The sequence below is a fragment of the Eublepharis macularius genome, chromosome 10, assembly GCF_028583425.1.
Source record: "Eublepharis macularius isolate TG4126 chromosome 10, MPM_Emac_v1.0, whole genome shotgun sequence".
In the NCBI taxonomy this organism is placed as follows: domain Eukaryota; kingdom Metazoa; phylum Chordata; class Lepidosauria; order Squamata; family Eublepharidae; genus Eublepharis; species Eublepharis macularius.
The window spans coordinates 19,763,383-19,779,771 of record NC_072799.1 but is presented as its reverse complement, the minus strand read 5'-3'; the positions used below and the strand labels follow the sequence as shown (position 1 = coordinate 19,779,771).

Below are 16,389 nucleotides of genomic sequence, written 5' to 3'. Positions count from 1 at the left end.
TGTCAGATATTGCTTAGGTCAGTTTGTATTTTTTGTTGTTGTTTCAAATGGAACAGATTATGGACATTCTTGCATCCTTCTTGATCTGTAGCTATCAATTTTCCCTCTCCAATTTTATTAAACTAACAAGAGAATTACAAAGTGTAGGCATATAGGGGAGAAAGAATCAGTGATTCTCAGCTGTTGATATGTGTATCACTGGTGGGCTATTGAGCAGTCTACGTGGAACTCAGGATGTTTTAACAATTACTAAGAAATTGCTCCCTTAGTCACCATGCCTGCCTGTGAGAGTGCTGTCTCCAGCCAACCCTGATTGCCACAGATTATTCATCTGTGAAATTTTGGCATGCTAGTAGTAACTTTGGTCAGTCAGTATTTCTTTTAATCCCCCTTTTCCCCTGCCCATCAGCAAGGGTCTTTGATTTGCTACTTCTTTCCAACCCAGGGGATTATCCATTGTGCTTCTGCATTTTTTAGGTCCTTAACACCTACCATAAATGATAAATATAGTAACAGAAAGCCTGTAAACCTATGCATGTCCTTCTCAGAAATGTGGTCTCTTTGTTTATACCCAAGTTCTTCGACTGAGTGATTGGTGAGGCAAAAAATAAGAGAGACTGAGAATTGCTACTTTAGAGCATCGTTAATTAAAGGACAGATTTATTTATTTACTTACATTCCTACTTTCTTAATTACTTCATTTATACCCTACCTTTATACACTGGAGAAAGTGTCCCCAGTGTCCTGCGAATCACCACAGACCCCTCCTCCCCCCCCCACTTGTCTTGACAAGTGCAATGCCATTGTTCTGAAGAAATATTCACAGTTGAAAGTTTTCTCACATTCAGCTTCTGAGAGCTCTAAATCCTGAGCTGTCACTCAGTTCTGTCACTTGTCTCCTCTGTCAGACTTTCCCATCCTTTCTTAATAGTATGGAGAACAGAGTCCTCCTCTTAACCTTCTTTCTATGAAAGATAAAAAGGCCGTTTTTCATATATAGGACTGACACACAGTATGTACTTCAAGAGCCCCCGTGGATCAAATCTCTCTCCCCCGAGTTCATCCTGTAGTAATAGAGAACACGCTGTTATAAAAATCAACCGGTGAAGTCAGATAGGTGCCAGTTAAACAAATAACGGAGGGAGCAAAGAGCAGCGAGTCCTGTGTACACAGTCTCATAACACATCTCGGATATCTTGTGGGCGAGCACAGCAGTCGAGAGCGGCAAAGAGCGGCTGCATTCTTCTCCAGTATAAATTATAGATCACCTCCTCGGCAGCACTTTGCTCCGGCTTGTGAAGGGGGAGGGGTTGGCCTGAGAGAGAAGTGTTCCCAGTCTCTGGCTGATCTCCCAGGGTCAGCACAGCTTCCAGCTATGAAATGCCAAAAGCCCTCTCCGATCTGGGTTTGCGCAACGCTTGCCTGTAATAACTCAGAGCTCCTCCATAAATAGTCCCTGCTCTTCTCCACGCCCAGCTAGAAAACAACGACAGGAAAACAAGGGGACGTGCCGCTGGACCCGCTTAGCTGGCACTAATTGATCTAAGCCAGCGCAGCTTGCTGGAAGAGCGTTCACGTACCATTCGTTGCTTGCCTTCCTCTGCCACGGATTCTGCTTCCTCCAGGGAGAAGGGACAGCGGTGGTGGCGTCTGTTTAAAAGACATTCAGTTGCTACAGAAGCCTTAGCAACGGAGGCACTTTTTTTTTTGCTGATGCCTCAAAAGTCACACAGGTTTGAAGGAAGGCACATCTTTCGACCTGACTCCTTTACATCCCATTCAGTAGCCGGAGACCTTTGATCTTCCTTCCGCAGCTTTGGAGAGAAGCAGCCTTAGGGACAGCTGCCGACAGCTTTCTAACCAAGAAAAAAGTTTTTGAGAAAAGGGTATTTTGCCTAGTAACTGATTAGGATTTTAAAAGCATGGAGTGAGCAGCTGTATAAAAGGAGGAACTGAGGGTTTTTTGCAAGTATATGTGTCTGTACTTTGGTGGGGGGGTTGCACTTCAAACATTTTTTTATTTTTGTGTCCATCTGCTTTCTCGCTTTGGCGGATTGCTGCAGAACTCAAGCATGAAAATCCAGGAACATCCCAGCGTTCCCGAAGCCAAATTACAGAGGAGCCAAGAGGCCGACGGCCAGGAAGAGACCTTTGCATCGGAAGTGCCTCGGCTTGACCTGACAACCTTGTGCAGTGACAGCAGTTGGGAAGGTACTGTAGACGGCTGTTTGTTGAGATGGGAGAGAGAGGATCTTCATGGCAATGTTGATGCATTTTTCTCTTAACGGTTTTTGGGAAACAGTTTTCAGCAATGGTAAATCTATTTTAGTATGAAAATGACACTTTGACTGAAAAGGCTGTATTGGGGCTCTGATGGTTGAGATAAGGGGGAGGAATGTTTGGTTTTGATGGCAATAATTACTTAGGTGGTCTCTGAGACATTGAATGATCACTCCCTGGCATCCGTACATGGCCAACAATTCTCCATCCCTGAATTGCCATGTTCTGTATCTGTTTGTCATTCAAGGTTAGATATAAATATCAGTATCGGAGGAAAACTCATTCGGTTTCCTATTTCAGTAGACCCATGTGAATGAATTTTGTGTGTATGTAAAATTCTGCTCATCTGTAATTCTTTGAATCTGGGGTTCTAAATCTGTGGCGCTCTTTCTCCGTGTAGCTATAGAGAGATGTTTTTCATTAGCAGTTTTTTAATGGTCTGCACCCAGATACGGAAGGAGGTGAAGGAGAATCTCTTTTGCTGGTTTGTTTACATTCATGAAAATTGCAGGATTGAGCCGTGTGTGGTTATCCCTGCAGGAAAAGGAAGCTGGTGTGGCACTTCCCCTTTGGGGAGCAAACAAAGCGAGGCTGTTATTGCCAAACAGCCAGAAAAATTTAAGCCATGGTATTTTGAAAGACAGATGTTTTGTCCCATGCGGTTGAATGCGTTGATGTGGTTATCTAATATCTGCAAAGACCAATGCAGTTGTCCCCGCTGAAGCCTTGCCTGCTGTGGGTATTCTTGACTGAAGACACCAACTGGCAGAATTTTCCTTTAGGAGCTGATAATTGCTATTCACTTGACGTCTAAAAGTGTCTCATTAGAGCACTCCGAGGCAAACCTTCACCATATCCTTTGTTTCATTACGTTTCATAATACTCTAATTAGATCTGACCTCAGAAGGGTCAATTAGTTTTAATCTTTTCAAAGTTGACTTAGATAAGGGGACCTGTCTTTCCTCCCCATGGATCTAGCTGTCATAGTTTTGAACTTTTTAAGGAATTATGCTATTTCTTTAAACTATAGATATAAAACACTGATGAGGTATGGGGCGGGGGGTGGCTAAAGACCAGATGAGCCTAGCCTTCCCTCCTGCAGACTGTCACATCATGTGATGCAAATTTCCCTCTGGTACAAAGTGAATGACAAAGGAAACCTGTGAGCATCATTGTTTCCAAAGGGTTCTTGCTTGTCATCCTCTTTCCTTCTTTGAAGTCTGACTTTGGGTCATATGACACCCTTTTGATAACCCCAGGTGAAGACCTTCCCCAACGTTTTGATAAAGAAATGATAGAGGCTTCTCTCTTTCGTCTGCAAATTCCGTTGTAGACTATCCCTAGAAGAAACTGTGATCTGAACTCCACGAGAGGAATGTTGTGTATGTATCATCCATTCACTGCATCCCAATTTAACGCACTTCTTTTTTGAAGATTTTTTCCATGGCATGGAGAGTTCTCATCCAGAAGTGCCATGTTGTGATCAGAGGAACTAGCAATTTGTGCACATGCCGAAGGATTCACAGAAGTAATTCAGCACACACACCCTTGCAAAAAAGTAAACCTGGACTGACTAGTCCACTCAAAGAGACACTGTTCAGTGAGAAAGGTTATGATTCTGCCAGACAAACCGCGCTTGTGTTCAACCTGGTAGTTTTCATCAGTACATTCCTAATAGAATCAGAGATCAAGCTTATAAAGGTCCCCTGCATTACACTCACGCCTCTCTTTTCAAATTGTAATTTCATACATAGTGGCTGTGACCCACATCCCATCAGGATTCGGATGAAAGACTTCATAGGTTTCTCTTGAAAAGCAAATGATGTCTGCAGGTTTAGGTGCTCAGTCAGCAGCTTTGCAAAATAAGGAGCCTCATCCGGTAGCTTGATTAGATAGACCTATTTATGGAATACTTGGTTCCGTGTTATAGAGCTAACAGCTTAAAATATTTTAGCGCTACTCACTTTAGTTCTTTGGAGCTGTTACTACTGAGTTTTCATGGTACAGGAGAAGTGTGGGAGTATCTCTCAGTGCAATCCCAAACAGAGTTTCTTCCTTCTAAGTCCATTGAAATCAGTGGCCGTAGAAGGGTGTAACTCTGCTTAGGATTATGTAGTCAGGATATTAGGGCACTTTGATCCCCCCTTAAGTCTACAACGGCTGAGAAACATCCGTGCTGACTGCTCACTTGATGAATCTTCCTGCAATCCAAAGCTTGTGCTACTGAGGGAGATGAATGACATCTACAGATATATGGAAAGAGATACGAAGTTTCTCTCACTGTTGAGCAGCAGCAGTGGTTGTTCTTCAGTAATTATGCGAAGCACCGGGGACATAATCTATGACTCTTCACGTCACCTGTCTGAAGCCCACCTTTCGGCCTTCTTCGCATCCCGTTGCATGGCACTATCTAGCAGACGTTCTTCTGCTTCAGCAGTGAAGTGTTCCATGTACTCAGTTCCTGTATGCACAGGCTGATGCTTGGCTAGGCCTGCGCCCACCTCCGTCAGCCTTCTCACTTCCTGTACCCTCCTTTTCAGTGTGGTGCCCTTTGCTACCTATTCATGAGCTCCCAGCTCTGTCGCTCCTGAGTTTTTATTTATTTACTTACTTCATTTATACCCCACTTTTCTCCCCAGTGGGGACCCAAGGCAGTATACTTCATTCCCCTCTCCTCCATTTTATCCTCAAAACAACCCTGTCAGGGAGGTTAGAGCCAGAGTGTGCAACTGGCCCAGGGTCACCAGCAAGCTTCCATGACGAAGTGGGGATTCGAACCTGGAGTGTCCCAGATCCTCTAACCACTACACAACCCTGTCTCTCTTCTTTCCCTTTTAGCTGTTTGTTACCAGTTGTACATGCTTCATTTCATGGCAGGCGTTGGGTCTCATAATCCCACACAGAGACTGCATGCATACCAGATCCCTCAGCTCACCCTGAAATACGGCAGTCCTCTTGGTTTTTTCTTTCTGAGAAAACCGAGGTATGAACATTCACAGGCTACAGCCTCCTTCCTCAGGTGTATCTCATACTACTAAAGAAATATATTACATATTTTTGAAAAACGAATTTCAGAAATCAAGTCAACGTAACAGAACTCGCATTAGCTGTTTCAGGAGTTGACTGGGGGCTGCCGAGCGTGATTGGATTTCCATCAGTAGTGCTTTCGTAATGGTTTTCACCCAATAAATAAGCACGTACTGAAGAACACTTTGGGCCAGTCGCAGAGGCTCAGCCAGGCCTACCTAACATGGTTCCCGTGCAGATAGAATGGAGGAGAGGAGAACATTGTAAGCCACTTTGAGTCCCCGTTGGAGAGAAAGGCGGGAAAAACAGGAAGTAAATCAATAAACGTATAGTTAATAGTACTTGTCTGAGGGGTGCTGTTGTGGAAGGCGAGGGCAATTTAAGAAAAGAAATGAATATTTTTAGAAGGAATGCCACAACATAGTAAGAGAGGGAAAGAGCTTCTTCAGCTCTTTTGAAAACGTTGCCAGAAAAAGGCAAGAAGTTTTGTCTCTGAGTGCATCAATCAGTTTTTATGCCATGTTGTAATTTTAGTCCCGGATGTTTATTACTTATTTGTTACAGCTTTGGCTGAAGCAACTCACAGGAATTTTTAAAAATGACAGTTAAAATGAGTAAAATGTTTTCTTGAGGAAAGGATTCTCAGCCTCCACGCTTTCTGCTTTTTTTTTATGGTTGGAGGCCGAGGGGTTGTCAACTGAAGTGGGATCTTTGAATAATTCTAGACTGTTTCCGGTGTTACATCTAGATTGGGACCCCTCCCATTCGCACACAGATCCTCCCGATACACACGGGGAAAGAGGCAACACGCACGTCTTGCACTTGTGAACAGCTTCGGGGCTTGCAAACTGACCGGCGGATTTTTCAGGGTTCTCGTTCCCACGTGCCAAAACTAAATGTGCATGCAAAATGTGTGTGTTTAGCCCTTGTACAGACGTGGCGACCAAGCGTATCTGGAGCATTGCAGATGGTGCGTTCTCCTGACATGTGTGGTTGCTGAGCTCCCAGTACATGTGGATGCAGCATCTGAGATCTACTATGTGCCACTTTTGAGACCAGCAGGATGGATCTACTGGCTTTTCCGCTGGTGAAAAAGGGGCCCTTTGGGCCGGGAAGAGAGCTGTGTTGGGGACAATGGGACAAAAGCCACGTGGGATGGGGACTGTAATAAGGAGGGGAATTTGGCAGGATTGCACACAAAAGTTAGCTGGATCCAGCCCAGCATTTCTGTGAGATGCAACTACTGCTGTAAATAGGTGAGCAATATTATCTTGAAATAGGTCTCTTCTTTTCTTTAGCAGCCACAAAATAAACAAGTCAATGTTCTCATTTCACGGGGCAGCAGATGGCCCTGAAATGACCCGTACAGACCTCTCAAGTTTAGAGAGGACAGCATGCCGCATTACCATAAATGCTTTTAATACCTTCCCCTCTGTCATCATTTGTCACCTCTGGAGTATTTTGTGAAGAGAGTTAACACATTAATAAGCACCTGCATGTTGCAGGTAGAGCAGATGGCATGAAAACGTGACAAGTGTTCATCCAGTTTTCTGAACAATCCGTGGCCGTCGAGTGTGCAATCCGGTCATTCTTTCCCAGTTGTTCCACGTGACAGGTGCACACTATGGGGGTGAAATGAGAAGAAATGCACCTTTGGGAAACACCTGGGATGGTCAGGATTCCTTGCATCTAGAAAAATGGCGTGCCAAAGACAAGACTTGGCTGAATTGTTGTTTCTAAAATTCTGAATGCGGGGAATATTATCTGTAAGGGTCATTCAGCCATGCAGCTTACCTGCCTGCAGCCCAAAGCTTTGTAGCTCAGGAAAAGCTTCCTTCCTTTGTTCTTCTGAATGTATACAGTGGAATGTAGCATAGTCAAAGTGACAGGGGAAAGGTGACAATTAATTATTTTAGGGATTTTGCAGAGCGAAATAATGTGCATGGAGTGGGACGAGGGAGCAGGGCATAGGCATAGGCACTAACTCATGAAAGAAAGCTCTGTTTTAAAGCTCATGTAAGACTTCTGCAGAAATTCTGCTTTGAAGTATTGTTCTACCTTGGGGAAGAGCTGTTTTTGTGTTTGACTCCAGACGTCCTTTCTAGAATCACAAGTTCAGGCCACAAAATCTTAAACCATCTAATCCGGTGGAGCTAAGTAGGAGCATGCAAACCAGCTTAGCGGACGGTCCAAACAGAATATTAAGAATCCTCGTGGTGTTTGGTGAGGAATGGTCACAAGACAAGATGATTCTTTCCCTTGCGTTCTAGAAACCCTGAATGCGTCTCCCGTCTGGTTGATTCCTTTTCCCACTCGCTCACTCCGGGCTTTTAAACATCGGCCAGTTAAACCAGCCAGTTTCAAGTGTTGCAGTGCAGGTTTGCGGCTGGCACTTTTGGCAACCGTTCAGTAAAATTTCCGTGAATCTGAATATTTAGCAGCTGTTATCCTCAGAGCTGAAGAAAGAGGTTGAGAAACATCGGGAGAGGCCGCTTGTCGGGTACCAGATGCCTGCTATCTGGCCCATTGCATAGCAGCGAAAGCTTGGCTTCAGAGGCATGGGTAGAATAGAGTTTGATGATGTCACAAAGGAAAAGAGGAAAGCGAGCTGATCATCCTGGGTAAGCAAGAGTGGGCATTTGGGCAAGTGGAGGATCTTCATCTTCGAGGAAGCAGGAGGGTTCCCCTGAGGTCATCTAAAGAAGTTTGGGGATCCAGTATGATGTAGAGAGCCAGTGTGGTGTAGTGGCTAGAGTGTCAGCCTAGGATCAGACAGACCCAGGTTCCATTTGCCGCTCTGCCGTGAAAGCTTATCTCCTCAGTCATTGGCCACAATCCAGCAGAGCTAAGCACAATCAAGCCCCTCGAGCTCCTTCTGTTGCAATTTCTTTTCACCTTTATGCTGTATAAATCCATTTTTCATGCTTTGTTCTCAAAAGGAGGGTTCTCGTCTTGAGTAATTAATCACACTGAGGCATTCCAGATCTGGTCAAGGCTCAGGAATCAGCTCCTAGGGTTTTATTTGTTGGTGTGATTTTGAATCTTTTTTAAAAAAAATAAAAATCAGGGTTTCCAATGCCTTTGCAAAGAGCGATGCAATTTCTTTCTCTTGGCACGGATAAAATTCTGTTGTTGCTAACGTGGGGTTGTCAGATAAGATGTCAGATGTCATGTCACAAAAACTGGAGTGCAGATGGATGTCTCCGTCAGCTTTTCAGGGGTGGCAGCTTAGCAAATGAACTGCTGAAGTGACTGGGTAACGCACATAGCTACTTGGGAGTGAGCGTCCTGGGAGATGATTTGTGCTGGTTATCTCTTTCTACTTCGTCTTGCAGCCGCTGCAAGCAGCTAAGATAGCCAGGGCAAGCAGCTGCAAGGGGAGGTTTTGCAGAACCATCCGGTGGATTGGATCCTGTCTAAATTTCCCACCAGCGGAATTAAACTTTCCTGCCCTCCCACCTGCTGTAGGTTGCAGATCTCCACAAAAATGCTGCTCCTTGGGGATGAGGACCCCGAGGAATGACATGAGAAGGTTCTGCAGGGGGAAGGGGAGAATTGTTGGACATTGCCCATTTAATCGGGATCCGACCCACAGCGACTACGCTAGCCAATTTAGACAGATTAAAAACGGATGGAATCCCAGTTTACATTTGTTGCTTCCTCCCATTTGATTTCCAGAGCCCGTCCCGGCTTTCTCCTCCTGGCAGCGTGATGGCTTAGATTCCGATGAAGCTCGCCTCTCCCCGCAGGCAGGCCGCCTGATTCGACAGCTTTTGGATGAAGACAGTGACCCGATGCTGTCCCCTCGTTTTTATGCCTATGGTCAAAGTCAGCAGTACCTGGATGACACAGAAGTGCCACCTTCCCCTCCCAACTCACATTCATTCATGAGGTAGGTAGGTGGTCGGCCAGGGGTAGGCACAGTGTGGGACCAGGAGACTTTAAAAACGCCTCCCCCATTTCTCTTTTTAAAAAATCTTTCCCCAAAAGTGGGTTTCCAAAACCTTTTTCCAAAAACATTTCTCCTAATTCATTTTCCAAAAGTGATACAAATAAGAAAGGGAGTAGGGAGTGATGATGAGAGATTAACTTGCCGAGGCTCGGTTAATTCAAAGTTTTAAGCAGAGAGGGCGGCAGGGCAAAGGCTCCAGAAGGGGAGACTGTCTAGCATGCCAGAGGTGGTGGACTGTGAGAGAATTCGTCCCCTCCAGAGCAATCTCCACCAGCTCTGTCTTTTAAAACTACCCTTCCCGGCTAACACTGCGTCTCCCAGCACTTGATGAGCACGCACCAAGGTGTCTTGTGTAGAGAGACTCAAGAGACTGTCAGTCGTACCCCCGCTGTGAGAGGTGGCATATGTTATCACAAATAGGGCCATTTGTGCCGTGCCCCCTTGACTTCTGTGCTCCCTCTTTGCAGCAGCCCACCTGACAACCTGGCTTACTTAGGTGTAAGCGTTGGGCAAAAACTTCTCTGATTACAGAGGCCTGTGGTTGATTTGGCTGGTTTTTGAAGAGCATTTGGGACTCTTCATTTACCTTTGGCTAGTTCTATATAGACTGTTTCGCTCGACTGGGTTTTATTGATGACGTGATCGTTTATGTTGCTAGCTGTTGGGTAGGCGCTGGTCATTTTTTATGGCTCTTTTAAAATGATGGTTTTGTGGAAGCTACTGCAGGGGCCATTCAGCTGAGGCTTTCTTCAGGTGAGAAGTAAAGAAAAATCTAAAAGGGTTTCAAAGCCTTCAGAAATGCAAGATCCATTTTACAGAAGGAAAACTGAGGCTGAGAATGTAGCAGAAACCCACACAGTGATGCTATGGAAGTACAGGGAGTTGATTCCAGTCTTTCTGATTTAAAAATCCAGCCTGCTTGCTATCCAGTAATCTGTTTGTCAGTATCCATATTCTCACTTTGTTTTCCTGTAAGGGAAATCCTGTTGCCTCATCCGCTCATTTGCAAGCAGTGACTTGTTAAAATGCCCTCTTCTTCATATAGGGTCTCACATCAACCTCTTAGGGGTTTGGTCTTCTCTGTAACAGAGATCCGGTATGCGCAGTGGTTTATGTATTGGAGTATGACTGGAGATAACTTGGTTCAACATCCCACTCAGCTAAAGCTCACTGGGTAACTGTCAACCTAACCTACCTTGTGGAGTTGTTGTGAAGATAAAATGGAAGGGCAAATTATGAAATTCACCCTGAGCTCCTTTTAGAAGGAAGAGCTCATGTCACATATCTGTCATTTAGATGGAATAAAAATGTGAGAAACTGAGTCCTTTTTTCTGTTTGCTTGTGTGCCCCAGTTGGGTCAGCGACAATATTGTTATGTTCTTTATAGGAGAAGAAGTTCTTCACTGGGATCTTATGAAGATGATCGGGAAGATCTGACTCCCGCACAGCTGACACGCAGGATTCAAGGGCTGAAGAAAAAGATCAGGAGGTTTGAAGACAAATTTGAAGAGGAGAGGAAATACAGAGTAAGTTGTGGCTTATTGGTTGAGCAGTCCTATGCAGATTGGACTTCCTTCCGCTGTTGCCAAAATGTGGATTTTTATCCAATTGAACCTTCTCGTCAGTTACACATTTTAGTAGCACATTTTCTTAGCTGATAACTTAGTTAGGTTGGAAGATGCTGACAATCCTTTTGGCCTTTCCTTTCTTTGTCCTTTTTAATTGGTTTGGAAATGTTACAACTTCACGTTCAGCAGATGGATTTACAAGAGGTTTTTAGATCACGTCTTTTGTACCCGTGGCGTCTGTTCTCCCATTGTTTTGCACTCTGCAGAGAACCTGTGGCATTTGCAGATTAAAACACTGCATTATTGGGTGTCAGAGATAAAAATATCCCTTGTCAATTTCTGTAAACACTTCCTAAGTGGCACTCAGGATACAATTTAATAAAATGTTGAAAACATTACTGCCAGTTTAGTTTTTTAAAAAAGTTAAAAGCTTATTAATTCATCTGTACGATAGCTAATTGCAGCCTTTGGTTTGATTTAACTAACAAGCTGCATATCTGTAATCTGATTCAGATGAGATCTTCAGTAGAAGTCGTTTGTTTAGATTTGTACACCCCCTTTTTTCCCCCAGTGGAGACCGAAAGCAGCTAACAACATTATTCTCCTCTCTTGTTTTGTCCACATTGAGTGATTCCGCACACGTTGGATAATGCACTTCCAATCCTCTTTATAGATCATTTGGAACGGATTTTTTTATGTGCGGAACAAAAAATCCACCTCAAACGATTGATAAAGTGCATTGAAAGTGCATTATCCAACGTGTGCGGAATCAGCCATTATGACCCTTTTGTGGGTGGGCAGGGAGAGAAACAAGGTCACCCAGCAAGCTTTCATGGCATCGTGGGGATTCAGTTGGGTTCAGCGCTGGTGAGCAAGTAAACATGCATTGGTGCCTTTGGTGTAAGATTGCACCCTGGTCTCTGTCACTCTCTTGCCTAATACATCTAACAGCATTGTTGTGGCCAGGGCTTTTTTTCTGGGGAAAGAGGTGGTGGAACTCAGTGGTGGAACTCAGGACCGCACAATGATGTCACTTTGGGTCAGCTGGAACGGGGGGGGGGGGGAGTTTTTAAAGTTTAAATCGCCCTCGGCAAAAATGGTCGCATGGCCGGTGGCCCCGCCCCCTGATCTCCAGACAGAGGGGAGTTTAGATTGCCCTCCACGCAGCGGCGCGGAGGGCAATCTAAACCCCTCTCTGTCTGGAGATCAGGGGGCGGGGCCACCAGCCATGTGACCATTTTAAAGAGGTGCTGGAACTCCATTCCACTGCGTTTCCGCTGAAAAAAAGCCCTGGTTGTGAGGATAAAATTAAGGAAGGGAGAACTCTTTATCGCACCCTGAGCTCCTTGGAGAAATGTAAGGAAATACATTCACTGAGGTGGTGTGCAGGCTGTACATTTTAGATTTCAGGCATACAGATGGGGGAAGTCACTTGATGCAGCGCGCTCCCATTGGAAAAATAGTCCTGGGAGGAAGGAACTAGAAAATAAACCATCCAAACAAATGCCGTTCCAAACATACCAGTGGGAGAAGAGCAGTATCTACCTCCTCTGTGCATTGGGCATGCACATTTGCAGAAAGGCAGTTCTGCCTGAGGATAACTCTTCAGGTCTTAGGAGATAATGGTGTGGGTTTTCTTTAAGTTACACAAGAGTGACAGGATGAAGAAGTTAGAAGATGTCTGGGGTTGGTGATCTTATAAACACAGCACCCCACTGTGAAGGCAAAAGTACAAAAGATTTCCGTTAGGTGGCCTTTGTATTAAAATGGAAGCAAAGAGGCAGGCAGGATATTCAAGGGTGAAACCTCTTTTCATGCAGTCTTGTGTAAAGGGGAGACATGTGACCTTCTCCCAGCATTATAGGCACCTGCACCTGCTCCTTGGAGAGATGCGCAAGTCCACACTGCAGAGGAGAGATTAGAAGGGTGGAAAGAAGAGGCACGCCTTGCTTTATTTGCTTGTAGTGTTTGCATGCCACTTTTCTCCTTGTTGGGACTCAGAGCAACTCAAAAGAAAAAAATAACGAATACTGTCAGCGATTTTAGGAAATAATACAATAAAATGAAGAAAATGCACACGTCACGGGTTGGTCCTGGGCTAATTGATGCAGGCCCTGAGCTGTGAGCCCTGGGCTAAGAATCAAGAACCAGCAGCTCCTCCACTTGCCCCCAGAGTCTCGTGCCTCTGACATCACCAAAGCTTTAAATACCTGCAGAAAGAGGATAGCCGACTTAACCCAGATGTTACTCAGCTGCTGCTGGCTGGCTGCCAGCAAGGTCTCCCCCACCAGGGAGCCCTTGGTGTGACCAGCCCCATGCCGGCATTCACATCAAATGCAAAAAGCCCCTTAGAAGTCGGTGCATAAATACCGTGAATGAAACCCTGGTTTTGATTATTGCGTTACCCATTTACCCAAAAAAAGACCTCCGTGCATTTATGTTTTAACATTTGGGTGTTTGTTTCATTCTGCAGCCATCCCACAGTGACAAAGCCGCCAACCTAGAGGTGCTGAAGTGGACAAATGATCTTGCAAAGTTTCGGAAGCAACTGAAAGGTAGGAAGCTGTTCTGGCAGCGACGCCGGAATATCTGGAGTTTTTAGACTTTGGACTCATTCACATTGTTGGCAATGAATTGTTCACAGCCTTGCATTATCTGAAGATGACTCTCATGCCAAGCCTACTTTGGGGAGGGGCCCTCCATACAGTGGTTGATCAACGCTGAACTCCTTGTGAATGGCCTGTTTCTACAATAGAGTTGGCATCCTCTAGCATGGTTTTCACAGAGCATGACAATACTATTTCCAGAGAGAAATGTAACACTGAAGTGTCCATCCTCTTGAGCCCAGTGAGGATACCATACAAACCGCGGTTTGTGTTAACCTGGAACCCAAATAGGTACTAGAGTTTCCAGACATACAGGCATCCCATGATGTAGAGATGTTTATCTGCTTCAGCAAGCAGCATGTTACAGTGGCCTCTGTAGGTAGAGTCGGGGCCATAACTATGGTGAGTCAATTCAGGTTGCTTCCACACAAAGATGGGTGGAGAGTAGGGATCTGCATGACATCATGCTCTACTCGCCCTTTTCCAGTCCTCAGCATGCTCTTCGCCAAACCTGTTTTGCTCAGATCTTTTTGAAAAGAGTGTAGTCCAAGCAGGTTGTCATGCCATGTGGATGGAATGGGGTGCATTTTCATTCCCTGCATAGGTCCCGCCCACATCAGTGCTATTTTCCCCTAATCGTCCCCTTCCAGCCACCATTTTCCCAGCTGTACCACCAGAGGGCTTTTTAAAACGTGGTTTCACTTCTGGTGGCATTAGTGGGGGGAACTGCAGGGACAGTGGTGGCCGTGGGAGGAAAGTGTACAGAAAACTCCTGTGGGGAAGCTCTGTTGTCAGTGTGCGTGGTTCTGCATTCGCAGTGGCAATGAAAGCCAAATGGAGAATCATTGCTGTGTGGAAGCAGTCGCAGCTGGCTTTAGCCTAGTTTGTCCGTCAGTTGCCAATTACAGTTTGTCAATTCAGGTGTCACACCAAATAATAGTTCTGTTTCCTTAACTATGGACTGGTATGATTTACTTACTACAATTGACCATATTTATGTTCTGCCTATTGTTTTAAGTACCCAATAAGTACATCTTTGGTCTTTCACAGTTTAACAAGTATTTCTTCCCTTTCTCTTGCCAGTGAATTCAGGACAAAGCAACATGGTTAAAATTTAGCAGGACTGACTTGGGGGTGGGGGTGGGGGTGGCAGCGGTCACCTAAAATTGCTTTGACGCCTGAATGTGGCCTGCGGACAGTCAGCTGTCCTCCCTCTGTTATGCCATCCCCTCGGTGTGTAAGATCACGTTCACTTCTTATGTCTGCTCCTGTCACCCTTGGTTTTGTGTTACCCAATTTTTAATGCAATTTGAGACATCCTTCTAAGCCCATTGACTTCAGTGGACTTAGAAAAGCGTACCTCTGCTTAAGATTGCACTGCTAACGGAGTCTGATAGATGCGGAGGAACCCTGTACAGGGCGGGGGGAGGATTACGTTTGGTTACCTGTGGTTTCCATCCAGATCTGTGATTCTGCAAAGTCTTTTCCTGGCATTCATCCCTGAAAACCCTTCACCTTTCTTTCCTAAAATAGAGTCAAAGCTGAAGATGTCAGAGGAAGACCTGGCTCCTGTGATGCGCCAGAGGAGCAACACGCTCCCCAAGAGCTTCGGGTCTCAGCTTGAGAAAGCAGAAGAAAAGAAGCAAGACGTGCCCGATAAATCAACAAAGCCAGCAGTGGAGGCAACTCTGGAATCCATCCAGAAGAAGCTCCAAGAGAAGAGGTCAGAGGCAAACCGGCCCGAGGACATTAAGGTACAGCTGAATGATGAAAGCTTAATGTATAGAATTCAGTTTGGGTGGCTTTGGTACCAGATCAAGTAGCTCCTCCTTACAATCAGTTCTAAGTTCCACCCTATTACAGTTAATGGGTTGAATGCAACCAGGTTTTTTATTGATGAAAAAGGAGATGAAGGTACTCCCTTTGACCACGAGAACGGCTATGTTGGGGGTCCTGGGACCTCCCCAGACAAAAGCCATGTGGGAAAGGGGGCTGTAGTAAGGAATGGAATTGGCCGACATGAAGCAAAAAAACTGTCTGGATCCAACCCCCAATCTCGGTAGTTTCTGAATCGAGACATCTGTTTCTTTGGTTGTTCTGGTCTCAGTCCAAAAATTCTCTCTCGTCTTGTTCCCTGTCAAATAGAAATTATAAATTCCTAGGAAAAGTGTTAAGTCAAAAATATAATTGTATGTCTGGGTGTATATGTATCAATTTTATTTTCAGAATAAATTATGCCAGGAAACTTGCTGCAAGTGTGCTTGGTATAGATGACAGAATTTAGCCTATGCAGCACCAGTGAGATCTTTTGACTGCAGAAAGCCAGACCTTGTGAATGTGTGTTTGCGAAAGAGGATGCTCTTTTGGCAGCATTGCCCTTGGAAACATCTGCTGCAGCTGAATAGTTAAAAGGGCAACGAAAAGAGGACTGATGATTATGATGTGATCTTCTGTATGAACCCTGAGTTCCAGCGAATGATGGATATGTGACATGAGCTCTCGGCCTCCATGTTGTTATCAGTAAAAGGATAATGGAAGTGCGGAGGACCCAGTGGGGCTGCTTTGTGAATTGTTGAGATAATGATCGCAAAGTGCTTTGATGTAAGCTAATAACATTGAGAACTTTCCTGTAGATGACTACAGATCTATTAACTCTTCTCTCAGGGATTGTAGGAAGGACTCTCACTACCATTGTTGTAAATAGCAATAGACACCAGTGTATATAGCTTGCTACCACTTCAGGTTTCCTGTCAAGCCTTGATACAAAACATCCACTTACCTCAGGCAGTCATTTTGCAGTGGCACATAGGCTTAAACCACTAATTACACTGATAGTAACTAAGGCTACAGGCTGTAACTGGTTTAACTGATAAATTGACTAGAACATTAACCGATTGATTGATGTAGGCCAGTCATGATAGGTGAGGGCAAATTTGAATCAATGGGGAGTGACACT

At 44.9% G+C, this 16,389-nt stretch overlaps 1 protein-coding gene across 4 annotated transcripts in view; it reads left to right on the top strand.

The window, feature by feature from the left end:
- FAM13A (family with sequence similarity 13 member A) overlaps positions 1 to 16,389 on the top strand; it is a 172,271-nt gene that overhangs the window by 139,620 nt on the left and 16,262 nt on the right. For all 4 annotated transcript variants that reach the window (XM_054990382.1, XM_054990380.1, XM_054990384.1 and 1 more), the window contains 5 exons: positions 2,064 to 2,211; positions 8,986 to 9,199; positions 10,647 to 10,785; positions 13,301 to 13,382; positions 14,967 to 15,187. In XM_054990382.1, coding sequence (XP_054846357.1) covers positions 2,064 to 2,211; positions 8,986 to 9,199; positions 10,647 to 10,785; positions 13,301 to 13,382; positions 14,967 to 15,187 — 804 coding nt within the window. The remainder of the gene's footprint in view (positions 1 to 2,063; positions 2,212 to 8,985; positions 9,200 to 10,646; positions 10,786 to 13,300; positions 13,383 to 14,966; positions 15,188 to 16,389) is intronic.